At 42.8% G+C, this 25,343-nt stretch overlaps 1 protein-coding gene across 1 annotated transcript in view; it reads left to right on the forward strand.

The window, feature by feature from the left end:
* alk (ALK receptor tyrosine kinase) overlaps positions 1 to 25,343 on the forward strand; it is a 280,490-nt gene that overhangs the window by 216,617 nt on the left and 38,530 nt on the right. The window contains exons 6-10 of the mRNA XM_070920558.1: positions 14,321 to 14,452; positions 18,650 to 18,784; positions 19,558 to 19,661; positions 21,610 to 21,782; positions 23,222 to 23,316. Of these exons, the coding sequence (XP_070776659.1) occupies positions 14,321 to 14,452; positions 18,650 to 18,784; positions 19,558 to 19,661; positions 21,610 to 21,782; positions 23,222 to 23,316 (639 nt within the window). The remainder of the gene's footprint in view (positions 1 to 14,320; positions 14,453 to 18,649; positions 18,785 to 19,557; positions 19,662 to 21,609; positions 21,783 to 23,221; positions 23,317 to 25,343) is intronic.

Below are 25,343 nucleotides of genomic sequence, written 5' to 3' on the forward strand. Positions count from 1 at the left end.
CATTGTAGAGCAATGGCAAAATGGAACATTTTGTAGGAATCAGTGAACTAACCTGTTAAAAAGTGGTTTAAGTTCAATAATACTAAAAGAGAAGTGTTTTATCAAGTGATAAAATTCACTAGTTACAGCTTCAAAAATGCACAGTTGCTTGATTTTTTCTGTTTCACATCATCAGTTGAATATTGTGCCAATGTTGACTATAAAACAATCTCTACATTCACCTGCAATGACAAATATTAGTTCGGGAAAAAAGTTCAAATGTCAAGTTGTCCCAACAACTCTTTTGTTTTCTTCTCTTGTGTTTTCCCATCACAGTTTCTGTAAGATTCATGTGGACTAAATGTGTCTCACATGTCTGTAGAGTGACTGAGTTCCCAAAGCAGTTCCAAACATGTCAAACTGGAAACTGCATGGCCACATTCTGTGATTTTTAACTTCATTACGCCATGTTGTGCAATGAAATGCGTAGACTGAAATAATATCCTCCTCTGTCAACCTCGAAAGCTCCTGAAATTTGATTAATATAACTGATTCAATTTCCTCTGAGCGAGATGCGGGAGCACCGCCACCCTTGGGCATTTCAAGTGTGCATTACTGAGGAAATATGGATAAAATCCTTGTTTCCTTTCACAGACAGATGTATGGTAGGCAGAGAGTTGCAGAATGTCGTACCAGATGCTGTTTTAATGGAACATATTGTTGTACTGTACATGTATGGAAGTATCTAGATGTATTTCTAGACAAGCGTAGTTTCGTTTCAGGCTTCTGTAAAAGCTACCCGACTTGTTTACCAGACTGTGTTAAGAGTCTGCTGAACTCGCATGAAGAGGGATAAAAAAGTAAAGCATGACCAAGAGGAATGATCCACCAGTAGCTGATCTGCAGGGACTAAATGAACAATTGTCAGCAGCCTCGCATCCGTATAATGTAGCTTACATGGCTTTGTCCTTACGAACCTATTTTTCTGAAACTAGATTTGGAATAACGTATTTGTAATTGTGTTCTAGCACAGCACTGCCCTGTTTATTCACATCAACGTTGTCCATGTTGGTATTTTTACACAACACGTTTGAGCAGACATCTTCAGTAAATATGTTGATGAGACAGTTACAGTTACGTTTCATTTATAGTTACAGAACATGTGTTTTTTGTTGTTGTTGTTGGGCATATTTTCTCATGCAAACAATTGTTCACCTACTACTCAGATGGGGCAGCATTGTGCACAACATATTCAACGTGCACTCCATTTCAGTTTTCTTGTTACGCTGCAAGCCAGAAGGCATTCAAGTGGGCTTTACCTTGTATTTTTCTATAGAGCCATACGGAGCATCTTAAAATAGGTGTTCATTCCCCACGGCCTCTTTTTGAATTCAGAGAGACGCACACGGTCCAGCAAATTGAATCTCCTCAACTTTTATTGAGGCAGAGTCTCTCTTTGAAATTGCTTTTATGCTCTGTCAATATTTAGCTCCGGATGAATGACGAACGTCGTTCAACAGGAAGGTCCAGCTCCAATCCTTCAAATTCAGTTCAAATGGGATGTTTGGTCAGAGCTGCAGACCCACAGCTGGCCGACCCTGGCAACCTGATAACACATCAGCAGCACCTGACTCCCCCATTACGTTATCTGGATTTGGTTGTCAAATATGTAAATACGTGAGTCAGTGTGAAAGAGGAAGAGATGGGCACTAAAGGAGAGGGAAGCTCCCATAAATGTCACATTTCTTTCCCTAACCCTCAACACTGTATAACTTCTATGTATAATCTCCTGCTTTAACCTAGACTCGATCCTAATCATAACCTTAAAACTAAATCCTGGCCTTAACGTTGTTCCCTGAATCGTCCCCAGGGAGCAACAGAGGAAAAGCCTCTGATAAAAGAACAAAACAAAGAAAAACTTACACGCAACTCAAACTCACACACAAACAAATCAATATCCGTCCCCACTGAAGTGTTAGTGATTGTCCTGTGGTTCTTGGTCTAACTGTCTGTCCCGTCACTGTACAGACAGACGGTTGCTGTTGCTCATTCAAATCCAGGGTGGGTTCTCCAGCACAACATCCACCACAGACATCCAATTCCAAACTAAGCCCTAATCCGTCTCGGCACGTTCACCGTGCGGCCTCACCACCCCTACCCACCCACCCACCCACCCCAGCACCTGTCACAAACCTGGGCTCGAATTACATTCCTTCCTACCTGGCACAGAACATGAAGCCAGGGCGCTCGATTAAGGCTCTCACACTCGGTCCCTGGCAAAGACGGTTGTTTGCTTTATTAGTTCTAGGCCCCTGCACTCGAAGTGTGTTAATTACTGCTACTGTGTCCTCTATTGTCAGACTTTTGGGGTGGGGTTAACACAAAGCCTGATCCAAACTTGGGCATGATTAACTGTATTTCATTTGGTCCCAAAGGTCGGACGTTTTCTCCAGATTGAAGTCTGTGGACACAAAATGTTCTGTATTTCTGAGTGGGACAGTTGCATAACTGCAAACTGTTTCCTGTAGACTTTTGTAAATAAAAGATTCATTCTGAGGTTTCTCAAATCAGTGAGACAGAGAAACATTCAAATAATTAATTTAATTTCCTTGTGGTGCGTTATTGCTTGTTGTCTTTGGAGCACGTCCGTCTTGAGATACACAGTAGTAACAGTCAGAAGTCATTATATTCCCCACTTGGTGTCAGCTGATTTGAATTAATCTAAATGACGTACATAGATTTAGTCTTAATCAGCTCTCCTTGTGATCTTCTGAATCTGACAATGAAATTCAACAATGTCCATTTCCTCCCTCTTGCTTGTTTTCTTGAGCAGAAAGGCAGCGATTACTCAAGCCAGTGAAGAGGGAAGAGATATAGTCAATAAAGGATAAATAAATGGAGCAGTGTCTGACTTCTTTCCTCTATACCCATCCACTTTAATTAACTCATCAGTCACAGGGCCAACAAGCAATCCAATTTGTTGCCCCTAAAGTGACTTGTGTGGTTATATGCCTATCTCTGGAGCTCATCCTCTTGACAGGAAGTTAGAATCCTGCCTCCTGGTTGTGGCATGGCCGCACGGGGGAAGGTGAATATTCAAGACAGCAGACCCGTCAATGGCACGCTTAACCTCATACAGTTCCTCATCCTGGAAGTAAACAGAGACTTCTGTGATGACTGACGAGCTCATTACCAGATTGTGTGAATGGCAGATTTGACTTTGACTGTCTTTAGTACTGTGGCGAGGCAGAAGGTCACACTTGCCCTCACACTTGTAGCAATGTTTGTCCACTGAAGAGCGTGTTCGTGTTTGTGCTGCATGTATTACCCTGCAAACTGTCACATTTCGTCTTTCCAACTGGACATGTAGCTGAGACAAGGCAGCGGCGAACCCCGTGGGAATTTGAACCGGTGACCTTCCCTTTCCCCGGCCCATTTCCCTAACCATTCCACCTTGCTGCTGCAGGCCCTTAATGGAGCGTTACGGCGAGTCTATACTTTGCGATTAGGTACACTGCAGCGTGAGGGTGTCCCCAGGCCCATCAATCACACACGGCCCTGTGGAGGCAATGAGGGAAATGGGTTTGGAGAAAGCTGGTGGAGTGGACAGAGCGTTAGACATATGGATGGATGGGTGATGTGGTTTTGTAGAGGAAAAAAAAAAAAAAGCCATGCAGTATCATAGCGTGGTACTGAGACTCGCCTTTTAATACGCAGAACATCTCCAGCATAAGCCTTTAATTGAGTTTTCAATTTTGCTCTGACTGCACGAATGAAATAAACTCATCCCTGGAGTCTTTGTTATTGGGTAACAAGCACAGGCTGATATAAAAAATATATTCATATCCAACAAAAATAAAGCCCCCACACTGTCACAACAATGTGAGGGTGTGCTTATGAGATCAAAAGAGTGTCAAAATTGCCGAGAATTTCTTATACGGCTTGAGGGATGTCATGCGGTGACGCAGTGGCCCATAAGGATGAGCGATAGAGGAGAACTGATTTCACTGTTTCCCATCAGTCTTGTAAAGACTCATCAGCTCTGCCAGCGCTCATCAATCCGTAGATGCGCACGTGTGCAGACTGAATAATGTCAAACAGGTGTACAAAATGTTAGAAGTAGTGCGTTTATCCTTGTCGCGATTTCAAAGTGCGATTTTCCTCTGACACACAAAAACACATCCTGTAAGAAGATCATAAGATCTATGTACACTATGTGTTTTCACCGTTTACCTCCTGCAGGTATCCATACTGGATCGGCTCTTTAGTGATGTTCTACTTAGGATTTCAGTAGCAGGAGCAAACTTCCAAGTTAACTTTTACGCTGCTAATTAATATTAACGCTTGCTGTTAGAGGCCTCTGGCTTTAGACACTAAAAGCTTTCATGTTGAAGTTACACCAGGCAGCTTTCAGCCCACAGCTCCAATTGAAGGTCCTTTTTTAATTAAGTTTAATATACATATTTTTCCGTGTTTCTTTTACTTCATATTGATGTGACAAAGAAACGTTTGGAATTAGATATTCAAAAACATAGTAAGTGCATTCAGAAAACAAATCCAAAGTTTGACTAACAGAAGGGCCCACATGCACCAAAAGGAAGGCTCAAAGAAGGAACAGCTCAAACCGGTCTGCGTAACACTTGTTGAACTTGAACTTTCCATACAGAAAGTCAATAATAGAAAACTGGAAAATTGAATCCAATTTTTTTAAACTGTATATTTTGTCTCTTCTGATCAATGTATAATTAAGATTATGGAATTGTTTTTTAAATGTTCTATCTATGGACTGTTGGATGGAAAAATGGGAAAGTGAAAGTCTTAGTACTTTTATTTCTATTCATGCCTTGGGTTGATTTGATTGGCCGGTGGCGCCATCCATCCAGTCTCCTGAGAGTCATTACATAGCCAACTACTGTAGTTTTCCTCCCTACTAAATGGCTTTTGGGCATGGGTGCCATGTCATGGAAAAGACTGTGTGAGCTCATGTAAATATACAGAAATGTAGCATATAGCTGGAGAGCTATATATGTAGGCTACTTTTCCCATATTGGCTAAGACAAAAAAGCTTAATGCGCTAGGATTCCCCTAAAATCTCCTGGATTTGAAACTGTAGTATGGTGTCTGTGCTGCCTGTTGGTGGTTGGCAAACTGTTCTGTCTAATCTTAAAGCATAAAGCAGGAGCCTGCAGCTGAAGCTGACGTGTTCAGTCTTTTATGAATTCAATATTTTAGTAGAAACTATACACTGTGTTTTGCAGCTGACCACACAGGGTTGACACTGAAACTGCTCTGATGGTGGCCTCTCACTGGTGCTGAAGTGACGTTACTGCAATCACAACCTGCATTTGTTTCAGTCAGTGTGTGTGGCTACGTAATTGGATCCCTGTTGTTATTCAAAGTGTGCCTGTTCATAAGATTGAAAGACCTGCTGGATTAAGCTGGTTATTGGGTGCGGTTTTGCCCCGGGCTGGCATAAAGGTACTTTCACTGGTGGAGATTTTGTTTCCGTATCAAATGACTGGAATGCCAAAATGTTGGACATAACGTCTGTTATTTTGCTCACATCAGTGCATTGTAAAGATATTGGTTAAGAGGCCTAAAAAGAGAGAGAGCGCTGTTCCCCCTCTGCCTTTAGATGACTGCGTTTCTCCATGACACTGATCAAACGTGTGTTCAACATTTGCACATCAGATATTATTTCTACCAAAGGAATGAGTGTCCACCTTCACCAACTCCATTGTACTAGCAGTAGGTTATGCTTCACTGGCATTTGAAGAAATTCAAATAAAAGGGGGTCAAGGGGTAGGCAGAGCGCCCTGAGGAAATAAAATCAAATAGGCCTTCTGGAACAGAAAAAGTTATAAAGTCTGCTGCACAAATGTTAACATAATTACAATATAACAATTCATTAGATTCAGTGCACAAGCTACCTATCAAAGTCTGCATTCCTCAATTTGTGAAAGTGCTTTCTTTGAGTAGGTAATTTTACAACATAATTCAAGAACATCAGCAATATGCAGTAATTCTATTCTTTTTCTTTTAGACTCACACAAATCTCAATGAGAACACAAACTGTGATGTTTAAATTGTATAATATGTTTAATGAGGTTAGTATCAGAACGGATACAGATCTACTATACTGGACTGGTGCGTCACCTTCACTACACTACAATGTATTCGCCGTTATGAAACATCCCAGTCTGGAAAAATCAATTCTCTTATTGTTTGGAATCATTAGAAAGTTTGTGTTGTTTAGCTGCCTGCTATCCATTATATTCATAAATGGAAATTCAAACGCTTTGTTGAGCATCTACAAGGGCCACCACGTTCACTACAATCCATAAATGATACCATATTGCCATCTCTAGGCTGGCCATGTTTTCTTCACAACTCAATATAACCTCTTTTTTATTCATTCTTTGTTTTTGTTTTATTAACTTCAGTGTGGATTTTACTGTCTGCCTGTGGGCCTGGATTAAAATATTAGAACTAAAAAGTCATTTTTGATACAAGATACTCCCTTTTATAAGGCAATTAAGATAAAAGGAGGCACTCGGCAGTTCATCCACCTGCCAGATTTATTTGGAGGTAATTTGATGGTTATCTGTAGTGGGTTCTGTGGGTCTTCTGAAGGCTGTTGGAGGTCATACATTGTTAGCCCAAAGAGAATGCCCAATGGCAAAAAAAGTAGAAGTAGAAAAACAAAAGAACACAGCTCATCAACTAACAGAACATTCAACCTGCCAAGACAAGGCCCTATCTGACAGTACTAAGCTTCATCACATTCCACCTCTAATCTCTTGCCGTAGGCCTTTCCGCGAGCAGCATCCCCTCAACACACACCGGTTTTCTGTTGCAGGCACCTTTCCAAGGCAATCTACACAGACAGTTTCATTTTAAGATATTGAGCAAGTGTTAAATGGCTCAGGGCACCAAGTGGAGTGTTCCCAGCGTACAGACGCCAAATGGAACAGATGTCTAAATCAACCCTGACCTGGCACGGAGGAGGACATTTCTGGATGTTATGGACTTAAGCATCATTGAAGAAAAGTCAGTCATTAAGACGCAGCAATCCTAAATCTCGTTTCATTCTGTAGAGGGGACATTTGTAAGCAGAACGCTGGCATGAAATACTTATTCTGGCCGTTGAGTCACTTCTATCCATTTAATTTCAAATGACAGGCTTTACCGTGTTGTGCATTATAATAACTGTGTAGTATTTTCATCTCCTGTTGCTGAAGTCTGTTAGAGCGATATATTTCATGGACTCTGTTGGGAGCTCTAAGGAGGATTCATTAACTATTCTGTGACCTTTACTGACTTCGACCTACAACTAGCACAAACTTCAACAACATGGGCTGAATTTAGGTCCTTAGAAAAGTAGTCTCTGACACATCCCAACGCCGGCATACGTGTTTCGTTGAGTAGGTGAGGTTAACAGACATCGCATCATTCTTCTCATTGTTGTTGCGGAGGAGTAAAAATGATAGTTGTTCCCTCTGCGATGAAGAAATCACACATTAACATCCACTGTCCTTCATATTTTGTCCTTCATATTTTGAACCTTCATCATGAGTTCCTCCTGAAACTTGACTACATAGCAGTATGAAGTCAGACCACCAGCCAGCAGCGTAATGCTAAAATCTATCACGTGTAGCATTATAATTGTGTGGTAGTCATTCAGTCACAGTTTCCTAAAGCTTAGGTATCATGGCTTGATCATGGATGGCATGGCTCTAGGTATGGCAGCGTTGGTGGATCAGTCGGTCCAGAACTTTGGTCCTGACTGAAATATGGGTTGCCATGAAACTTTGTACAGACATTCCCCAGAGTCTGAATTCTAATGGTTTTGGTGATCCCCAGACTTTTCCTCTAGTGCCACCATGAGGTTCACACTTTGGAAGTGTGGATGTGGTTTTGAGTAAAATGTCTGAACAACTATTGGATGACTTGGCATGAAATTTGGTACAGCCATTCACGGCCCCCTGAGGATGAACTGTATTAACTTTGATGATCACCTGACTTTTCATCTAGCTCCACCATCAGGTCAAAAGTTCAGCTTTTCCAGTACTTTGGTTTGTGACTGAATACCTGCAAACCTAATGACATTCCCATCAGCACAGGTCATACTCGTGTGTTCAGTGCTAATTAGTGAGTGTTCAGTATGATTACAAAATGGGAAATTATGGCCTCCGCGCTGAATTAAGTCGATTTTACTTCACAGTACTTAGGTGAGTGCTTATGTAGAGACCCAGCTCTAATGTCAGTGAACCCATCATGTGGCAGTCATGTCTTTGTTTAAATGGCTCCATAGCACCTCTATAAGCCTGTAAGCCTCACCAGTATATTTTCATGCCAGAATCAGCTCTCTCCACACTCTCTGCACTGATAAGACACAAACTCACCAAACCTAAAAAAAAAACAAGCAGAGGATATACTTGCAGCAGATCTGGTTTACAGTTTAATTGTCATAAACGGGTTTTAAAGTATTGCATGTGAGAAAAAAACTGATTTGATTATTCAGATTCATTTTCATTTATTTGTAATAAAACAATGAGTACATCACATAAACAATATACCAATTCAATCCACACAAAAAAAAAAGCATCTCTGGGCTGTAGAATAGACATATAAAGGTATCATTTTCGTTTTCTATCTCTCCCAGTCTGCTCATATGTGCATCGCTGTCTCTCCAGCAGGGAGCATGACAGATAGTGATAGTGATTGGGCAGAGCTCTGACCAATCGAGCATGGCTGTGTGCAGTTAATTGAATTCATGAGCGAATACTTCTTGTCCTGTCGAGTGTCCAGTGGGAAACTCAGCCGCATCCATCTTCAGCATCCCGGCCACTGTAAATCTCCATGAATGTCTCCAGATTCTGCCTTCAGTGTGGTGGCAAGATAGTGGCGCTGCCCTTGGGCCCCTTGAGATTTTCCTCCCCTGTGACAGAGGTCAGTCCTCCATTACGGCATGTGAGATTAGAGAATACACAGCAGTGAATGCGGAAAAGGATAAATGAGTTCTAACTATCTGCTCAATTGTATGCTAGACTCAATCGAGTCAGCGAAGGTCTTTTTTTCTTTTGTATTGTCCTTTTTTGTGTGTGTGTGTAGTTTCCAGCTATTTCCATTCTGTACACGCATAGCACACCAAGCAAGCCAGGCAAATTCTTCAGACTTTTTTTTGTTTGTTGTTTCAGAGCACACAGAGGGATTCAAGGATACGACTGACATGCTTGCTCATCTGTAGGAAAACAACAGCCATATTAATTTCAGTAGGAATCTACCCTCTCCATGTGTCCAGACTTTGTTTTTGCAGCTCGACTTCAACGAGAACACGCCTGTCTGTATTCAAATCTACAAGCAATGTCCACCAAGCCATAGCAAAGGTTTTATACAAATTGCGAGGCAAAGTGCTTTGCATAACATCGTGATAACCCGCCAAGTGGGACATCTGTATCAGTGGAATCTCAGAAACGTGATATGCATGACGCGGTTATGCAAAAATGCTGAAATGTTAAGTGAATTGATTTCAGCAGAGTGTGAAAAAGGGAACCATACTTCCAACACAGTGCATTGTTCTTCTGCACACACCAAAACCACAATACCTTGGTTTGAGCCAGTAGGAAAATGGAAGGTTGTATATATGCATGATACCTCTGACCCTCTTTCCCGGACTTTAAAGCTTTTCAGCCACCAGTTGCCACCCTCCATGATGAGACTTGTCAGAGATTTGTTCTTGACAGCGCTCAAGACACGACAGTTTGGATAAAACTTTGGGCATCTCATCTGCTTTTGGGCCAAATTGTGGCTGTCAATTAGTTCCTGTTTCTCTCAGTTGTTTTGCTGTTGATCTTGTTGGTGAAGCGTTCCTCGATTTTTCATCCTGTAAGCAGATGGCACGAATGAAAGTTGAAAAATTAGGGCGACTTGGCTGGTAATGTGATGAATGGGATTTTACTGAAGAGGAAGATGAAAAACAAAACTTCAGTGAAAACACATCTTTAAAACATGCTCAACTGACACTAGAAGACGGGAGAAGAATGTATTTAACTTAAAAATGTCGTTCCTTGTGCATACGAAATTATAATTACATATAAAAATGATGTGAAAATTATTAAACTGCTGCACAACACCCACATTTAATATGAGTATATTTTAAGACATTTGGTCCATAACATTGTGCTTGCTGTATCTGTTAATGTGCCTTCATTGTGTAGAGACTTAATTGTAGGAAGTTCTGTAAATGTTACCATGTCCAAAGTATTCAGGTAGCCAAAGCCAAATTTACAGAAAAATGTATTTTTCAAACATGACTCTAACATGTCATGTAGCAGAAAGTGTATGCACTCTAATACTTCGTGACACTGTCAGGCTATAGACTAATACTAGCACGTGAAACAATCCATATACATCCTGTAGTGGGAGCCACTGTTAACAATGGCAGACAAGTGAAACCTTCCCTCTCCGCCTGCTGGATGTCACCAGTGGCAGCACCAGCTTTTACGGCCTATATTGACGGCATTTACACATTCTAATGGACCCTTGTCGGGTTACTTGCTAATTGTTCGGCAATTATCCACTGAAAGTAGCCAACAATCAATCCTGGTTACCTTCAGAGCACCGTAGGCAGAAACAACCAGACACGAGAAGAGTTTCTGTCCACGGGCCATCCCTCTAATGAACACTTGCCATTGTTGCTTTTTATACATATTTATATTTATATACACCTATTTTTTCACCCACTTGTATGAACACAATAGTTCTATGTTTATTGATGCCCTCCTTTGTTCAGCTTTGTTGTCCTTGTTTTTAGCTGTAAGTATATTTCTATCTACCTGCAAATTGTTCTGCGTGTGAGTCAAACTCCTTGTGTATGCGCACATACTTGGCCAATAAAGCTGATTCTGATTCTAAACAGTGTAGACTGTGGACTGAAGCTCTGGCTCTCTTCACTCCCTCCTGGCATTTAGACAAAAGCAACAAGGCCGAGGATTACAGTAAACAGCAGCATATCTGTCTCATTGTCTTTCCCGTTTCTTCAGCTTTGGAACAGAGGATCTGTGCCAGCGTAGACCTGCAACTCCGACTCTAAGACCCAGTGGACCTCGAAATAGATAGCCACACAGCTGACATTACTTTGGAATGAAACTCATTTTGAAACCCTGCAAAGCTGGAATACTGGATACTGTCTTATTTTGTGCAGATTCTTATCAGAAATATAACAGCGCAGTTATAAAAAGCAAACACAAGGGCGTCTGAAACTGACACCGGAGTCTGTCTTTGGTTAAGAGACTATACGTGTCAGCGTATGAAAGCTGCTTGTCTTGCAGCATTTCTTTCCTCGTGACTGAAATACGGCATCTTTGTTGATCTCGGAGTAGGTTCACTTTGTTGCTCCATGAAAGCTTTCTTTCATTGTCTTGTCTGGTGGGTTTGTTTTCTTCTCTTCCACCTGAGTATTTGTCATATACACCTGAAACAGTATTCCTTTTAAAGTTGTCAACAGTATATCAGGTACAATCGCCTGGAACTAAATGATCTAAATGAGCTCAACTCAAAAGTGAAGTGTGCATTACAGTGTTACAGTCTGTTAGTTTCTTTACCTGCGTAAGATGAAACATGTTGTGGAGGGAAAATAACTCCAGCGTTCTTCAATGCTTTCAGTTTTGTAATGTTAACAGCCGCGCAGAGAGACGGCAGTTGTTAGACGTTTAACTGTGTCCAACATATAGCTCGACCCACGTGCTTGCGTATCTATTTGTTCATTTATCAGCGGCAGCCGTGCCCTCTCCAGTCACCTCTCCAGCTCCTCGCCACTCATACATCATTCCCCTCTCAAAGCCCAACCAACCCCCTGAGCACACGGATAACAAAACTCACTTACTCCCACAGGCAATTCATCCCCCACTGACCCACTTGTTTTCACAATCTGACAAGTGTGATTTAAGAACTGCGGTGGGCCAGGAGTGCAGCGGCCATGTCTGGCTGCACTTACCTGCCCCAGGAGCTTAAAGTTCAGCAACATCGCCGCTCGATGATACTTTTTTTTTTTTTTTTTTTACTCCACTGTCATTAGACTAAGATAAATCGATGAATTTACATACCTTGCCCAAAGGTTTCGGTGTACTGGAGATAACTTTTTCTTCTTTCTTGATAAATCGTTCTGCTCGCGGTGTCAACATTATACAGAGAGAGGAAGCCACCAAGCGCAACAAATGCATAATGCATGTGTTGAGCATGACTCAGTACACATAGCAAGGCCGCATCTATACCCACACAGTTGGCCATAAACAAACAAGCCTCCGCCTCACCTCATTTGAATAAAAATGGCATATTTGCCGTCTTCTGTGCCCTTCTTGTGGTGAGATTGTAGTTCAACAAAAAAAGGAACGCTGAAAGACGACTCCTAGTGCGCTGCATTGACGAGAACGTGTATTCATTATCAAAGTCATTTACTCCAGCTAATGTGTTCTCAAATTTGAACTGGATTATTTGCTGACATGTTAATGTGGCTCTCTGCAGCTATTAAGGCCACAAATGTGGACGGTGGGAGGCCCCTGACTAATGTGTTTTTGTCCAGTGGAAAAAAATGCCACCCCCTCTTTCTAATCCACTGAGTTGACGGTGCCAGTTTCCCACTGGGCCTCAAGGTTTCTCAGCCACAGTCAGAGTGAAGCGTGCTGTGAAATCTCTGCCCTCCACTGCATTAGAACAAGAGAGTGATTTCTGAGCAACTACCATGGCAGGAGTGGCAGTAACTACTGTGCTGCCACCAGTACTTTTTAGATTGCACATTTTCAGAGCAGGTAGTGAATTTTATTACTCAGTTTACACATATTACCTTGCATCTAGTACACCCACACATTTCGCCCTGAGAAATGGCTGATCTGCATCCAACCAACACCGTAAGCATGCGGCAAAGTAAACAAATTGTATAATTTAATGCTTTGATTTATCCATAATAATAGCTCAATTGACATCAGCCATAATTACTTCTATCCCCTCATAGTGATATTGGTTGTTGTCTGGAGAGTTTACTAGCCTGGCAAGCTATCAGCATCAAGATACAGTAGTAATATTGCTTATTAATGGGGTTTGACATTTCATTTTTGTTTTGTTTACTTCCTTGTGACACGTAACACGATAAATGTTTTGTACTTTATCTTGTCCTGCCGCATGCCTGTGAGCCTGCCAAGCCCGAACATAAGTCTGAGCTTGCCTTGAGAAAAGTGGTACTGAGGGTGCGTCACACAGAAACCTCCGGAAAAAACTACAGCACATTCATTACCAACTCCATGTTAGAAAATTAGTGCAGCATTCACTGCCTATCTTGTCAGCTCGGCTAACAGCATTTGCTCTGCGCTGCCTCTCCTGTCACGGCCTCCACCGTTATCAGACTTCCGTCTCCGAGTTCGTATGACTGGAGAACAAATCTACATAATACAGATCAAGGGCAAACTCTGGTAAGCGGAGCCAGTCACTCATGATAAGAATCACTTCTCGTTTTTGTTTTTTTTTTGTTTTTATCCTTATGAGAGAGGGAGAGAAACGAGATCCACATCAGCGGACAGTTTTGTTTTGGGGTTTTTTTTCCCTTCACTGTTTTGTTCTCTTCGCTGTGATCAGCTTCTGATGATTGAGGTGGAGGTGAGCAGTCAGCTTCCACAATCTGGAGATATCACCTCTCTGATTTGCATAGATATGCAAATGTCCCGGGTTACAGTTGATTGGTGGGACCGGTGATATCAATTGGTGTCTGTAGGTGTGTCTGTGTGTGTGTGTGTGTGTGTGTGTGTGTGTGTGTGTGCTCCCTCCCCTTGTGCTACAGTATCTAGGTCATTGTTTGTGCTGCCTGTGTTCCTTGTCTGATGGATATGCACTGTATTCAAAGCCAGATGCTTATGCAGCCTGGGCCAGGTTATTTATGATGCTACAGGCAGTCTGTGGATGTCATACAGGGTTTACAGTCAGGGGTTATATTAGCCTTTGTCACTGACTTATGAAATTTCATGTAGCGACTGCATATTTTCTCTTGTTTGTAAGTTATGTTTTCCCTGAGCTACTGATTTTGTGTTCTGTGTCTTACATATGAATCTAGCAGTGATACTCAATAAGTACATAATGGGGAGCTATTTTTCCTCAGCTCCAAAAGTAGATTTTTTTTGTTGTTGTTGTTGTTATATCATTTTCTTTTGCTGCCAACATGCAAATCATTTTCTAAACTCTTGACAGCGCCGTGGAAAAATGTTTTGCAAGAGGTACTGTACCGATGACTGTGGTGGGAAACGTCTAATGTGATGACTTTTCTTTGTCTTTCTTCTTTGCTCACTTGGTCCAGTGTCCTCACCTGGCCCTAACATCACACTGGAGGGCCAGTACCACTGTCACCAAGGACTTGGGATCCCACTGGACAAACTGTGCGACTTCACTACGGACTGCCCGCTCGGCGATGACGAAGGCGACCTATGCCGTGAGTACACCGTGACACAGGAGCCCAGCTGCTGAGAGAAACGAGAGGGAAAGCTCACGTGTCGCGCTGCTGTCCCTCCTGTGCTCACTTCTGGATCACAACGGCAGAGCGAGTCGTCTTTAATGAAGCAGCTGCATCCGGCCCAGCAGAGCAACAACTGATTGTTTGCATGAGCTTCCCTGACAGAGAGACAAAGGGAAAGGCAGGAGGGGGGGGAAAAAAGGCAGCGTAGCTATGCTCGGCTAGCATTTCTCACCCTTGACATATTCCATGGCTGTTATTTCTATCTCTTTGCACATTTGTTTTCTCTTTTTCCCGAGGCCTAGGAAGAACACTAGCCAAGTATGCTGACATCTTATTCACAAGTGACTTCCCCCAGGCCCTGCTGTTTGTGTGTGTGTGTGTGTGTGTGTGTGTGTGTGTGTGCGTGTGTGTGTGTGCGTGTGTGAGAGAGAGTGCATCTTTTTTTAGTCCTACCTGCATGCATGCATATTTACATTGTCCTCACAATCTATAGACATGCAGTTCAAAACTCTTACCCCGTTACAAGCTTTTCACCCCTATTAAACTGACCAGAATTCATTTGCTCCTTCCGCTCGGTGCAGGTCGGCCTCCCATGTGGTGCTTATTAAAATGATGGCTGCTCCCTTGTGCTTATAGGTTTGCTAACTATGGGAGCTGAGAGATAAGAGGGTAACGAGAGGGTGAAAATCCTGAGCCAGGCGCAGTTTCTCTTTCTACTGCAGGAGGACTTATCAGTGCTAATTGGCCTGGGAGACTAACCCAAGGGTATAATCTCCATTTGAATGTAATAAGTGTGCGTGTGTGTGTGTGTGTGTGTCTGATTGTAAAAGCCAGAATTGGAAATTTGAGCATAAACGATAATCAGTGAGACACAAAGCCACCTTCTACAGCAAAGGATTATACATTATGAACATGTGAATATTCCTGAATCGTGTGTTATTTAGACCATAATAAGGCCGGTAATTGTATATTTGCATCAGCCACAAACAGAGCAGGGAAGGAGCAGGGTCTTGCGGGGAAAGGCCTTTTGCTGCGAGTCGACTGGGAGATGTTGAAGATGTGACGGCTCCTTTTTCCCTACATCTCCACACATCTTTCCGCTGTGTGCCCTCATAATGAGCGCACAGAGGCGTGAAGGACAGCTGTCGTTTGCTTTGAGTCGAGGCTCTCTCTCTCTGTCTATCAATCCATTCCTAAAATAGTACTAACCTTTATCCTTTTTAATTAAGGGCAAGGACCAATGATCCATAGTTCATTCATCTGTTCTCCCTGACACTCTCACACTCTCACACTCTACTTACTGTACCTTTGCTATGTATTTGTTCCACTGTCATCTCCATCACGCGTCACAATTACCCCCTGCTACCCAAATCACATAGTGTTCCCTCTCTGATACCCTATTCTCTATGATCTATCCACGAGTTATCTTCATCTGATTTGATCTATTTAAATCCTTCATAAGCTGTGCCAAGGCTCATTAACGGGGAGGGGAAAAAAAGCAGGAGAGAGCGGCAAGAGGAACAAACTTTCACTTGTGTCAATCACAAAGATTCCTGACATATAAGGAAGAAATCGAGTCCCTGCGGATCTCCCTCGCCATCCTGCCCCGGCATCATTATGCATAAACACATCCTCCACGTCTCTGAGGGTCGCAGCTTCCGCCGGTTGATCTCGAGTCGGTCTAAATTCTGCAGACACCCCACTGCTTTCCAACACCACCGCTTCCCCCCGCAACTACAGAGGAATGCTGCTTGCATCAAAGGTGGATGCAAGCGGGAATTTAAAGCAGTAATCTTTTTGTTTTTTGTTTGTTTTTCTTGGAACATCAGGGATCACTGCTCCTCCCAAAGATCACTAATGACACAGTGAGACCAGTGCCATGATGTCTGTCTGTGGTTGATTCCAGTCCAGCCGCAAGCATGCGCCACATGACTTTCTGTATTATATTTCTTAAGTGTTACAACACTGTGTTACACCTTTGACAGAGTAATAATACTTCATTATATCTTCATGAAGGTATATATATATATATATATATATATGGAGCCTGCCTTATAGCCATGACATGTTTTACATGCTGTGTGCTCTTGTCAAGTTGCCATGACAGTCGAGTGGCGCCGACATTGCATTGAAAGCGACACGTATAACTGAATGACCCTCTGCTCAGCATTCATAAAGATTAAGTGACGTCCGTGTCAGTTTTCATAAAGTAGTAATGACACTGTTATGTCAGCCTTACTCACACCTCATTAAATGAAGCTGTGTGAAGTCGCGTTCGCGAGTGTCCACACTAGACTGATGGCAAGCAGTTGCGAATGATAGCTCGAGGTGGCGAAAGCCACGAAGCTAATGCAGATGTGACATCATCGCCTTTATTCATGTCATGAGCAACTGTCACATGATGCGACTTTGAATCTCTGTGCTTTGCATGAAGAACATCTAAGTGACACTAACTGGTTTATGTAACAAGGAGGGCGACTCATAATATCACAAGACACAGAAGAACATGACATTTGCTTATCATCCCCCCCAAAAAAGTCCAGAGAAGCTTTTATTTGCTTAAATTTCAGAAAAACATCAGCTTCAATTTTGGTGTTTTTCTTTGCATTACTTGAAATAGCGTTAGTTTCGTGATGTTGGGTCTTTGAAACCTGTTAAAAGCCTTTTGTGTACTAAAAGAAATCATTTTAAAACTAGTGTCAGTGCTAAAGGAAGCCTTTTTCTATATACCTGCTTTGTGGTCTCTGCTCAGGCCAGTTTCACCTCCATTATCTGGATGATGCCATTTTCAAAAAAAGGCACTCACAGATTCTTACAGGTGATGGCCACTCGCAGACAATAGCTCGGGATAAAAGGGACATCAAGCAGACTTGAGGTGAAAACTTTCAAACACTGAAATGAAACTGAAAGCCACCTCTGTGTTATCAGAAGCTATCAACTGGCGTTTTAACTCTGACCTAAAATCCTAAGAAAAAGGAATAATTTCACAACAGATATGTCATCAATAGCTCTAGGTATGCAAGGTAAAAAAAAAAAAAAAAAAGAAGTCTTATTTATGCCTCATTTTAGTCCATATAAATGTACTTTCTCTGACTTGAGGTTCAGGACTGTAAGTGAGTGGCACACTTAAATAGTCCATGATATTTGATTTATTTACATGAAAGATATTTCCACTGTTGTCATTCCAGCACCTGGGAAGGATTCAGTAAGTGAAGATGGGCCGCGAAATAGTCCCGAAAGTGGAAAAAATCTAAAAAAATGTGCCGCTGGCAAAATAATGGGTGTTTAAATATTTGCACTACCTAAGTCCTATTTGATTTATTCTGTCAGTTACGTAACCAAACATGAAAGGAGAAACCGTGTTTGCAAATCAAGGACTTTGCACTTTTTCATTAAGCCACAGCGTGGAAATAAGGAGACAGACCACACACACACACACATATACACGCACACACACACACACACACACACACACACACATATACACGCACACACACACACACAGACAGACAGACATGCCTGTCTCTTTTTGTGGTTACACAAGCACTACACACTCCAATTAGCCATTTTCACTGTAGTGCTACTGTACAGGCTGACTTACTAAATTACAGTCAGTGGCCGAAATGCTTCCCAGACTCATGCCATTCTGTGAAGTGATTTCAAGTTGATTGCCCCCCCCCCCCCCCCCCAACCCCACCCCTCGCGTGTCCAAATAAAACACATCATGCCACCACCTCAGCTTTCTCATTTCCCCTCAGACCTCCTTCCTTCATCGTCGACTCTTTCCCATCTCCCCCTCCAGACACTTCAGGGCCGATTCCATTTTCTGCTTCTGTTTCTAGAGTCACTCTGAGAGCCCCCCTCCTAATTTCCACCAACACATTGAGTCCAGGAGCCATTAGTCTGCACCCCCCTGCGTGCCTCTCTCCTCTCAACCTCCTCACCTTCCTTGTCGCTCAACTCCTTGATCCCCGGTTTCCGCCCCACCGCTGTCCTTTTTCTCCTTGGCAGTGTGGCTGTCACTGTTCACTCCGTTCTCTCTTCTTTCGCCCCCCCCCCCCCCCCCCGCCGGGCTTGTCCACTCATTATATGCCCCCCCTCCTGCTCCCCCTCCTTATCATCTTCTCCTCTCCTCCCCTGATATATTCTCTCTCTCTCTCTCTCTCTCTTCAGGCCACTTTCTCAATGGCAGCTACTGCTCTTTTGAAGAGGGCGAGTGCAGTTGGCAGTCAATAACGGGCCGCGGCCTCTCCTGGAAACGACTGCAGTCACCAGCCAAGGCCACCAAGCAGAGCTGCCCTTCATCAGGTGGCTCATGCACGTCTCATATGATATCATGAACGCTGTTTTGGTGGCCCATTTGCAGGCTCTCTTAAGTGTGTGTATACAGCAGTGTGAATGTCTCATTAAAGTGGACTTCAAAGGGGGAGCGTTTTTAACAGTAAAGCAAGACTTGGGGATTTCAAACCAAATGACCTTGAATGTTTGAGTCTAACAGTTTGTGAATGTGGAAAGATAACCAAAGCCTGTGATGTGTCAGACACGGACGCGTTGTCTTGTGCAGAGCTCAGTGCGCCGCAACACAAACAGAATCCTGCTGGGTGTAAGAGCTCCAGCATGTAGACTCCGAGTCCTACATCGGCAGTTCACCGTCAGTGCAGTGACTCGAGTGTGTCTCTCGATGAGATCTTAAAGTCTTGGTTGGCTCAGGCTTGTTTTTGTTCTCAACTATTTACAGCAGTCTCCGAGGTAGTGTGGGGGGAACTATAAATGGAGCATTATAATGTATATAGGATTTTCTTCTCAGTGTATTACTGCCACAGTTACCTGAAATTACCAGATCACCAGTGTTGACTGTACTGTTTGATTTTCTCAAACATTATCCGTTGATAATTCTTTTAAAAACCTTTGGATCAGTTAAGTTGTGCATCAAAGTAGAGCAAAGGCAGAAATGATACAGCTCGCTTTGACTGCAATCCCATTTCAAAAACCTCCATATGTATTGTAAGACTTTTTGTGAGTGTGTGATAACTGCTTTTCTTCTTCTGTGTGTTTAATGTGTGTGTGTTTGGGTGTTAAAGGTGCTACGTTCAGTGTGGAAGGAGGCCAGTCCAAAGGCCAGCGTGGCTCAGCGCTGCTGCGGAGCCCTCTCTTCCCTCCACCTCTGAGAAACTCTGCATGCACGGTGAGCAAAAGTATGGTGTGTTTTTCTCCACAGAGTAGACCTCATCTTCTTTCTCAGACCTGATGCAGACACAAACAACGTTTTGACCTTTAAACTCATTATTAGCACCATGGCTTCCATGCAGTCCTGAACAGGCATTGTTCTAACCTGTAACCCCACATAATGATATTGTTTGCAGATGACATGCCCCTTGGAAATGCTAGGCATGCTAACATCTTCAACTTAGGTTAGAGCAGGAAAAGACACACTTTATTTAATCCTGACTGTTGGCTAAACCTAACAGCGACTGTCCTATCACGGCAGCCTTAACTCGGCACAAGCTTTGGATTCCTCTGCAATGTGCTCCACTGGTCACCAGGAAATATAAATGGACCCTCGTTCAGTTTAATTTGAAACTATCAATTGTACAACAGCTAAGAACAGTAAGATCATTATTGCATTTGAAATGTACCGTAGGCTATGTGTTGTTATTTAGGGTCATGTTGTAATAGAACAGTTTACACAACAGTAACACATTTAGTGGCATTTTACAGCAGTGAGTTTCAGTCACACTTTTTGTTGTTGCTATTCGAGTAGCAAACTTGAATAATTTGATATGTTAATTGCTTCAGAACGGCTCAAAAATGAAACGGTAATATGCCAAGACACCAGGTTAACACTGTGCCATCTGCATTTCCTGAGAGATCCTAACTGACAGTGAGGTTGACCTCTTCAATCACAGGTTACATCTTCTGACCTGTGAAAATATTAGAAGTCATGCATTATTCAGGTCTTGATGCTCACAGAGCAGGTCTCTCAAGGTGGTTGTGTAAGCAAAGACTTGGTTGATGCTGTGGCATCTAGCATAATGTATGGAGGTGGGAAGGTGAAGCAAAGATCAAGAGGTCAGAAAACAAGACAATAAGAGAGACAGAGAGGGAATAAAGTTAACACATAAAGAAAAGCACGCAAAGGAACTGGCCGCAAGGAAGACCAAGAGGAAAAGAATAAAAAATGTAGGAGGAGAAGGTGTGAATTAGAGGCGTCTGATATTTGTGGACAGCAGTGGAGACAATACTGCATCATTGCAAACCTTGCCTCCCAGCTTCTTGGCACGCAGCCAAAGATTAGCCATGATTCCAGATTAACACTCTAAATCCTTCTCTCTACACTGAAGCGCTGCTGTTCAATCTAGCCTGTCTGCTCTTGGACAACTGCGTTGAGGATATTAGTTTTGGGTATTAGCTGCAGACCACGTGCACTTTCATGTCGTGCCCAGTGTGCACTGTGCAGTGCCTGTAATCTTGATGTTTAAACGGTCACCATGTGGTCTCGCAGCTGATGATAAGGACCACAATATGCTGTTGACAAGCGCCATGCAAGCACTCAGCATAAAAGCGCTGAACCAAGTTGTCTGGGTAGTGTTACCTCTACGTGTATTTTTCCATCAGGCTTAAGCCAGCATCTGTTCCACTTAAATGGTGAAGCAAGAATTATGTTCTTGGCTCCATAAAACGCTGTACAGGGACATGGTCACATCCCATGCTTGTTAGCAAGCTTTATTCAGACTTCCTTTAACTATTTAATTCCTGCTACGGCCTGTGTGTTCCATTTTAAGCAGGTTTACACCCACCGTATCCCTCCTGGAAACAGAGAACTGAGATTGATTTGAGCTGAAGCATGCAGGAGCACCATAGACAGAAAGAAATAACCCAAATTATGATCCTGGTTGAATTAATCTTAGAATAATTAGAACTGAACAGATGGCTGTTTCTGATTGATCTCAGTGCAATTTTAAGTGCATCCCTTTTTTCACTCATATACACACCTGGCTGGTTTTCTTCAATTCAACAATATTCAAAGGAAGTTAAAACTGCTCTGGTATTTCATATTTGAAATCAACACTCTACCTTTACTGTATATTGAATTTTGATTTAACTGCATTGTTCATTCATAATTATTTCAACAGGTGCGATTCTGGCTGTGTTTTGGAGGCTTGCAGAAGGGGTCGCTGTCTCTGTGGATAGCAGAGAACAGCACAGGCCCTGAGGACCAGCGCAGACTGTGGCAGTCAGCCAGTGAACCCAAATCTGAAAGGGGCTGGAAACTCGTCATACTTCCCCTTTACGGCCTGGCAGACTGGTACGACAAGCACTCACCTGCCTCACAAAATAACAGGCCGTTTGATTATATCGAGCTGCATGTTTGGACTGTCTGAAGGCATCAACACTTAGAGGTGTTTAAGAGCAAACAAGTCACCCAGCTCTCCTCCAAAATAGCCTCCAACACGCTCACACAAATCCTTAAGTGCTCTCACAGGAAAGGAAACGGAACCAAGAAGCTCCTCTTCCTTCTTTCGACCTCTCATAAATGCATATTTTCAACATTTACATTCCATTTTCTGGGAAACATCTCCACAACTCCACAAAATTAATGAATCCCATAGTGACTCTAGTCTTATGCCATGGACCTGCCATATGCACAAAGAATCCCCTCCTCTCTTTTTATTCCACTTGTCTGTGATAAAGAGTGTAGAAATCAATACACAAGGCTCTACCCACCCTACTTGCCTTCCAATTAGCGATGGCCCTGATTTCCCCTAAAAAAAAAATAAAAAAAAACAGACAAAGAGATCAATTAAACCAAAAGAGAAGAAAGCAGGAAAAAAGAGAAACCCCAGATAACGCAGTTCATCTCTGTTTGCCTGACTGGGGGTTTCTTTGCCATTCGAGCTTGGATAATCCTGCTCCCCTGAGAGTGATTAATTTTTGATTCCTGGGTTATGTAGTCAGCTGGGCTTGTGCTCTTAATTAGAATGTCATGTCCGTAACCACTGGGTGAACCTGCCACTCTTTGCACAGTGACCTTTGTAGAGCTTAAATAGCATCGGAAATACTGCCCGAAGTGCAGACAAAAGTCAGGACATAACAGACAGTATGTGAGGGAGGGTTTGAGAACCTGAGGGTCGACAGCAGGAATGGAGATACAACAGGACTGCCATCAAGTTCAAGCAACAATTGACATATGGGAATGCCTTTTTGGTCTTTAGAGGGGCTGGTTGGTGGATTTTATCATCTTTGGATAGAGCCAGGCTAGCTGGTTCCCCCTGTTTTCAGTCTTTATGCTAAGCTAACAGGCTACGTGCTGGTGCTCAATATTTACCATACAGACATGAGAGTAGTATCAATTCTCTCATCTAACTCTTGGCAAGAACGCTAACAAGCATATTTCCCAAAATGTCAAACTATCCCTTTGACGTTTTTCAGCGTATAGCTCATGCCGTGCTTGTGTAACCGTGCCTGCCTGAATTATTTTGTGCATAAAAGTGTGGGACCAGAAAATGTGTTTCATCCCTGAAGAAGTCAGACTGTTTTTTTTTTTTTTGTATCGGCTGAAAGAGCCAACAGTTCTTAACAATACAGACTGAGCTGACAAGGCATACAATGCACCCCCTCCACTGCCAAACCTCAAAGGCATTTTTTCTTAAAGCATGATAAATTCTTCCTCAGATCATTTCAGCCAGGAGCTATCCAACCATTCACAGGCTGCGAGGTAGTTAAAACCACTCTGTCCCTCTGCAGGTTCTGGCTGCAGTTCAACACAGAAGATGGACCCGGACCCGGTTCAGTCATCTCTCTTGACAACATCTCTTTCAGTATGGACTGCTTCCTGGCATGTGAGTACTATGAAAAAGAGAAAATGTTGAGTCTTTCTTTTTTTTGCTCCTCCTTTCACCAGACGTTCAATTAATGGAGTTATTTGACTGATAGCCTGATTGATTAACCATGACAAGCACAATGGGGGGGTGGGGGTGGGGGGGGGGGTAATTGGGAATCAATACAGGTCTGCCCTATGTTCATGTTTTACTTTTGTAAACTTTGGAGCATTCATCAAGGGATCTATGATTTATTCATTTCAATTCCCCTGACTCTATTAAAATCCATTTTTAAATTTAGGAAGTCCTTTACACATCTTCTACTCTCCCATAAATAATATCTTTATTATAAGTACTGCGCCTTTGCTTAGAGATACATCGACAAAACTTTATGGAAGTGGTGCATATGATCCCATTCCTTTAGCACGCCCTCTTTGAGGAGCTTTGATGTGTCCTGAAATGTCAAAACAGTTAAAAATCTGCCATAATATAGCTCTCTGATTGATAAGGGTTTATGTTCCATTGTTGTACTGCGGGCTTATAAAGGTCAAACCTTGCATCACCTCTCCAGATATTTTTGTGTTATAATTGAGATGGTTTATCGGTATGAAAAAACAGGAATAAGATGACACCCAAGTCTGGCGTCGGGAGAATGAAAGGTTAGGAGTTCAGTGCCTCCCTCCATCTCTGCCTACCTGGAGGGACCTGTTTGAGCTGTGACAGGAATAGTAATAACTGAGTATCTCCGTATCTGAATATGTAGCTCTGACGGTGAGAGGAGTGTTAAGATAAAGCAGTGTTAAACTGACTGCACCCTGGCCAAGAATTAGACTCAAGAGGCAGGGGCACGGGGGTCACCCTCTGACACAGTCTGATTTGGGTAGATTATAAAACAGAGACGGTGAGAAGGTCTTGGGTGTGGTGTCGTTATCGCGATGCTCAAAATAAAGATGAAATGTTGACAACTGTTCAGTCATTGTATAGATACCAGTTTTCATTCAAATGTAAAATAAGAAATGACAAATGTGACTGGCACACGTAATGTATTCACTGTTCACCTTTCAGACGCTTTCCCTGAATGCATTCATCATTTTATTGCCCTACCTGAAAAATGCAAGCGGGTGACATGGGTTCATCAGCTGAATGTGATGTGAGAAATCGCTGTTGGTCCAGGCTGGAGCCGAGTCACCTGTCTCAACACAGGCTTAATGGGTCAGAGACTCTTTATTTAAAGAGATGACATTTTCCCGGAGATATTTGCACACCAATTGTGGTTTATGTCCTCCGAAGCGGCTGCACTGGTATGGCAGCCCTGAAGGATCATCTATCCCGACTTCGCTCACTTTCCAGATGGCAAGCTCTTAATCTAGACCAAGGTATCCATTACCTACAGCCACACTTGACACACTCACATTTTATCGCCTATCAATAAGACCAGCTGATGGGAGATGCTGGAGCTCAGCGAAAAAGATGTCTGAGAGCGATCGCTGTTGAGTGATTAGCATGATGGATCCCTGAGCATTACGACGCGGCCCTGTAATATGTTTTGGGAAAACGTACCGCGAACACGCGATGCAGAGGATCAGCCATCCACGGCCTTTTCCCCACACTTCTCTTGGCTTTAGTGTGATGTATAGTTTGGCAGGCATGTGTGCTTAATGATGCATCCGTTGCCCTTCAGGTGTTGGACCTGGATGTCAGTTTTATCCTTTTATCCTCACCGGCGCCATTAAATTAGTTCTTTGGGATGAAGAGCACATGAAGTTCATCCTTTTCTTTCTGCCGTGGACCAATGACAACAGTAGCTGGTCCGTTTACACTTGCAAAATGGAGACGTGGATGGAAATTATTGGATTTGTTGGGCTGAAGGCAAAATGAAAAACGACCCATGCACAGCAGACAGAGGGCTTCATTCACGTACAGTGAAGGTTCAGTTGGTTTTGATATTCTAAAAATGTACTGATAGGTGGGTTGGCTGTTGCATCTGTGTTATCTGTCATGGTAACGTGTGTAATACGACTACAGATTACTGAAATGTATTGCTTTCA

This window comes from Enoplosus armatus, chromosome 15 (genome assembly GCF_043641665.1).
Source record: "Enoplosus armatus isolate fEnoArm2 chromosome 15, fEnoArm2.hap1, whole genome shotgun sequence".
Classification (NCBI taxonomy): Eukaryota; Metazoa; Chordata; class Actinopteri; order Centrarchiformes; family Enoplosidae; genus Enoplosus; species Enoplosus armatus.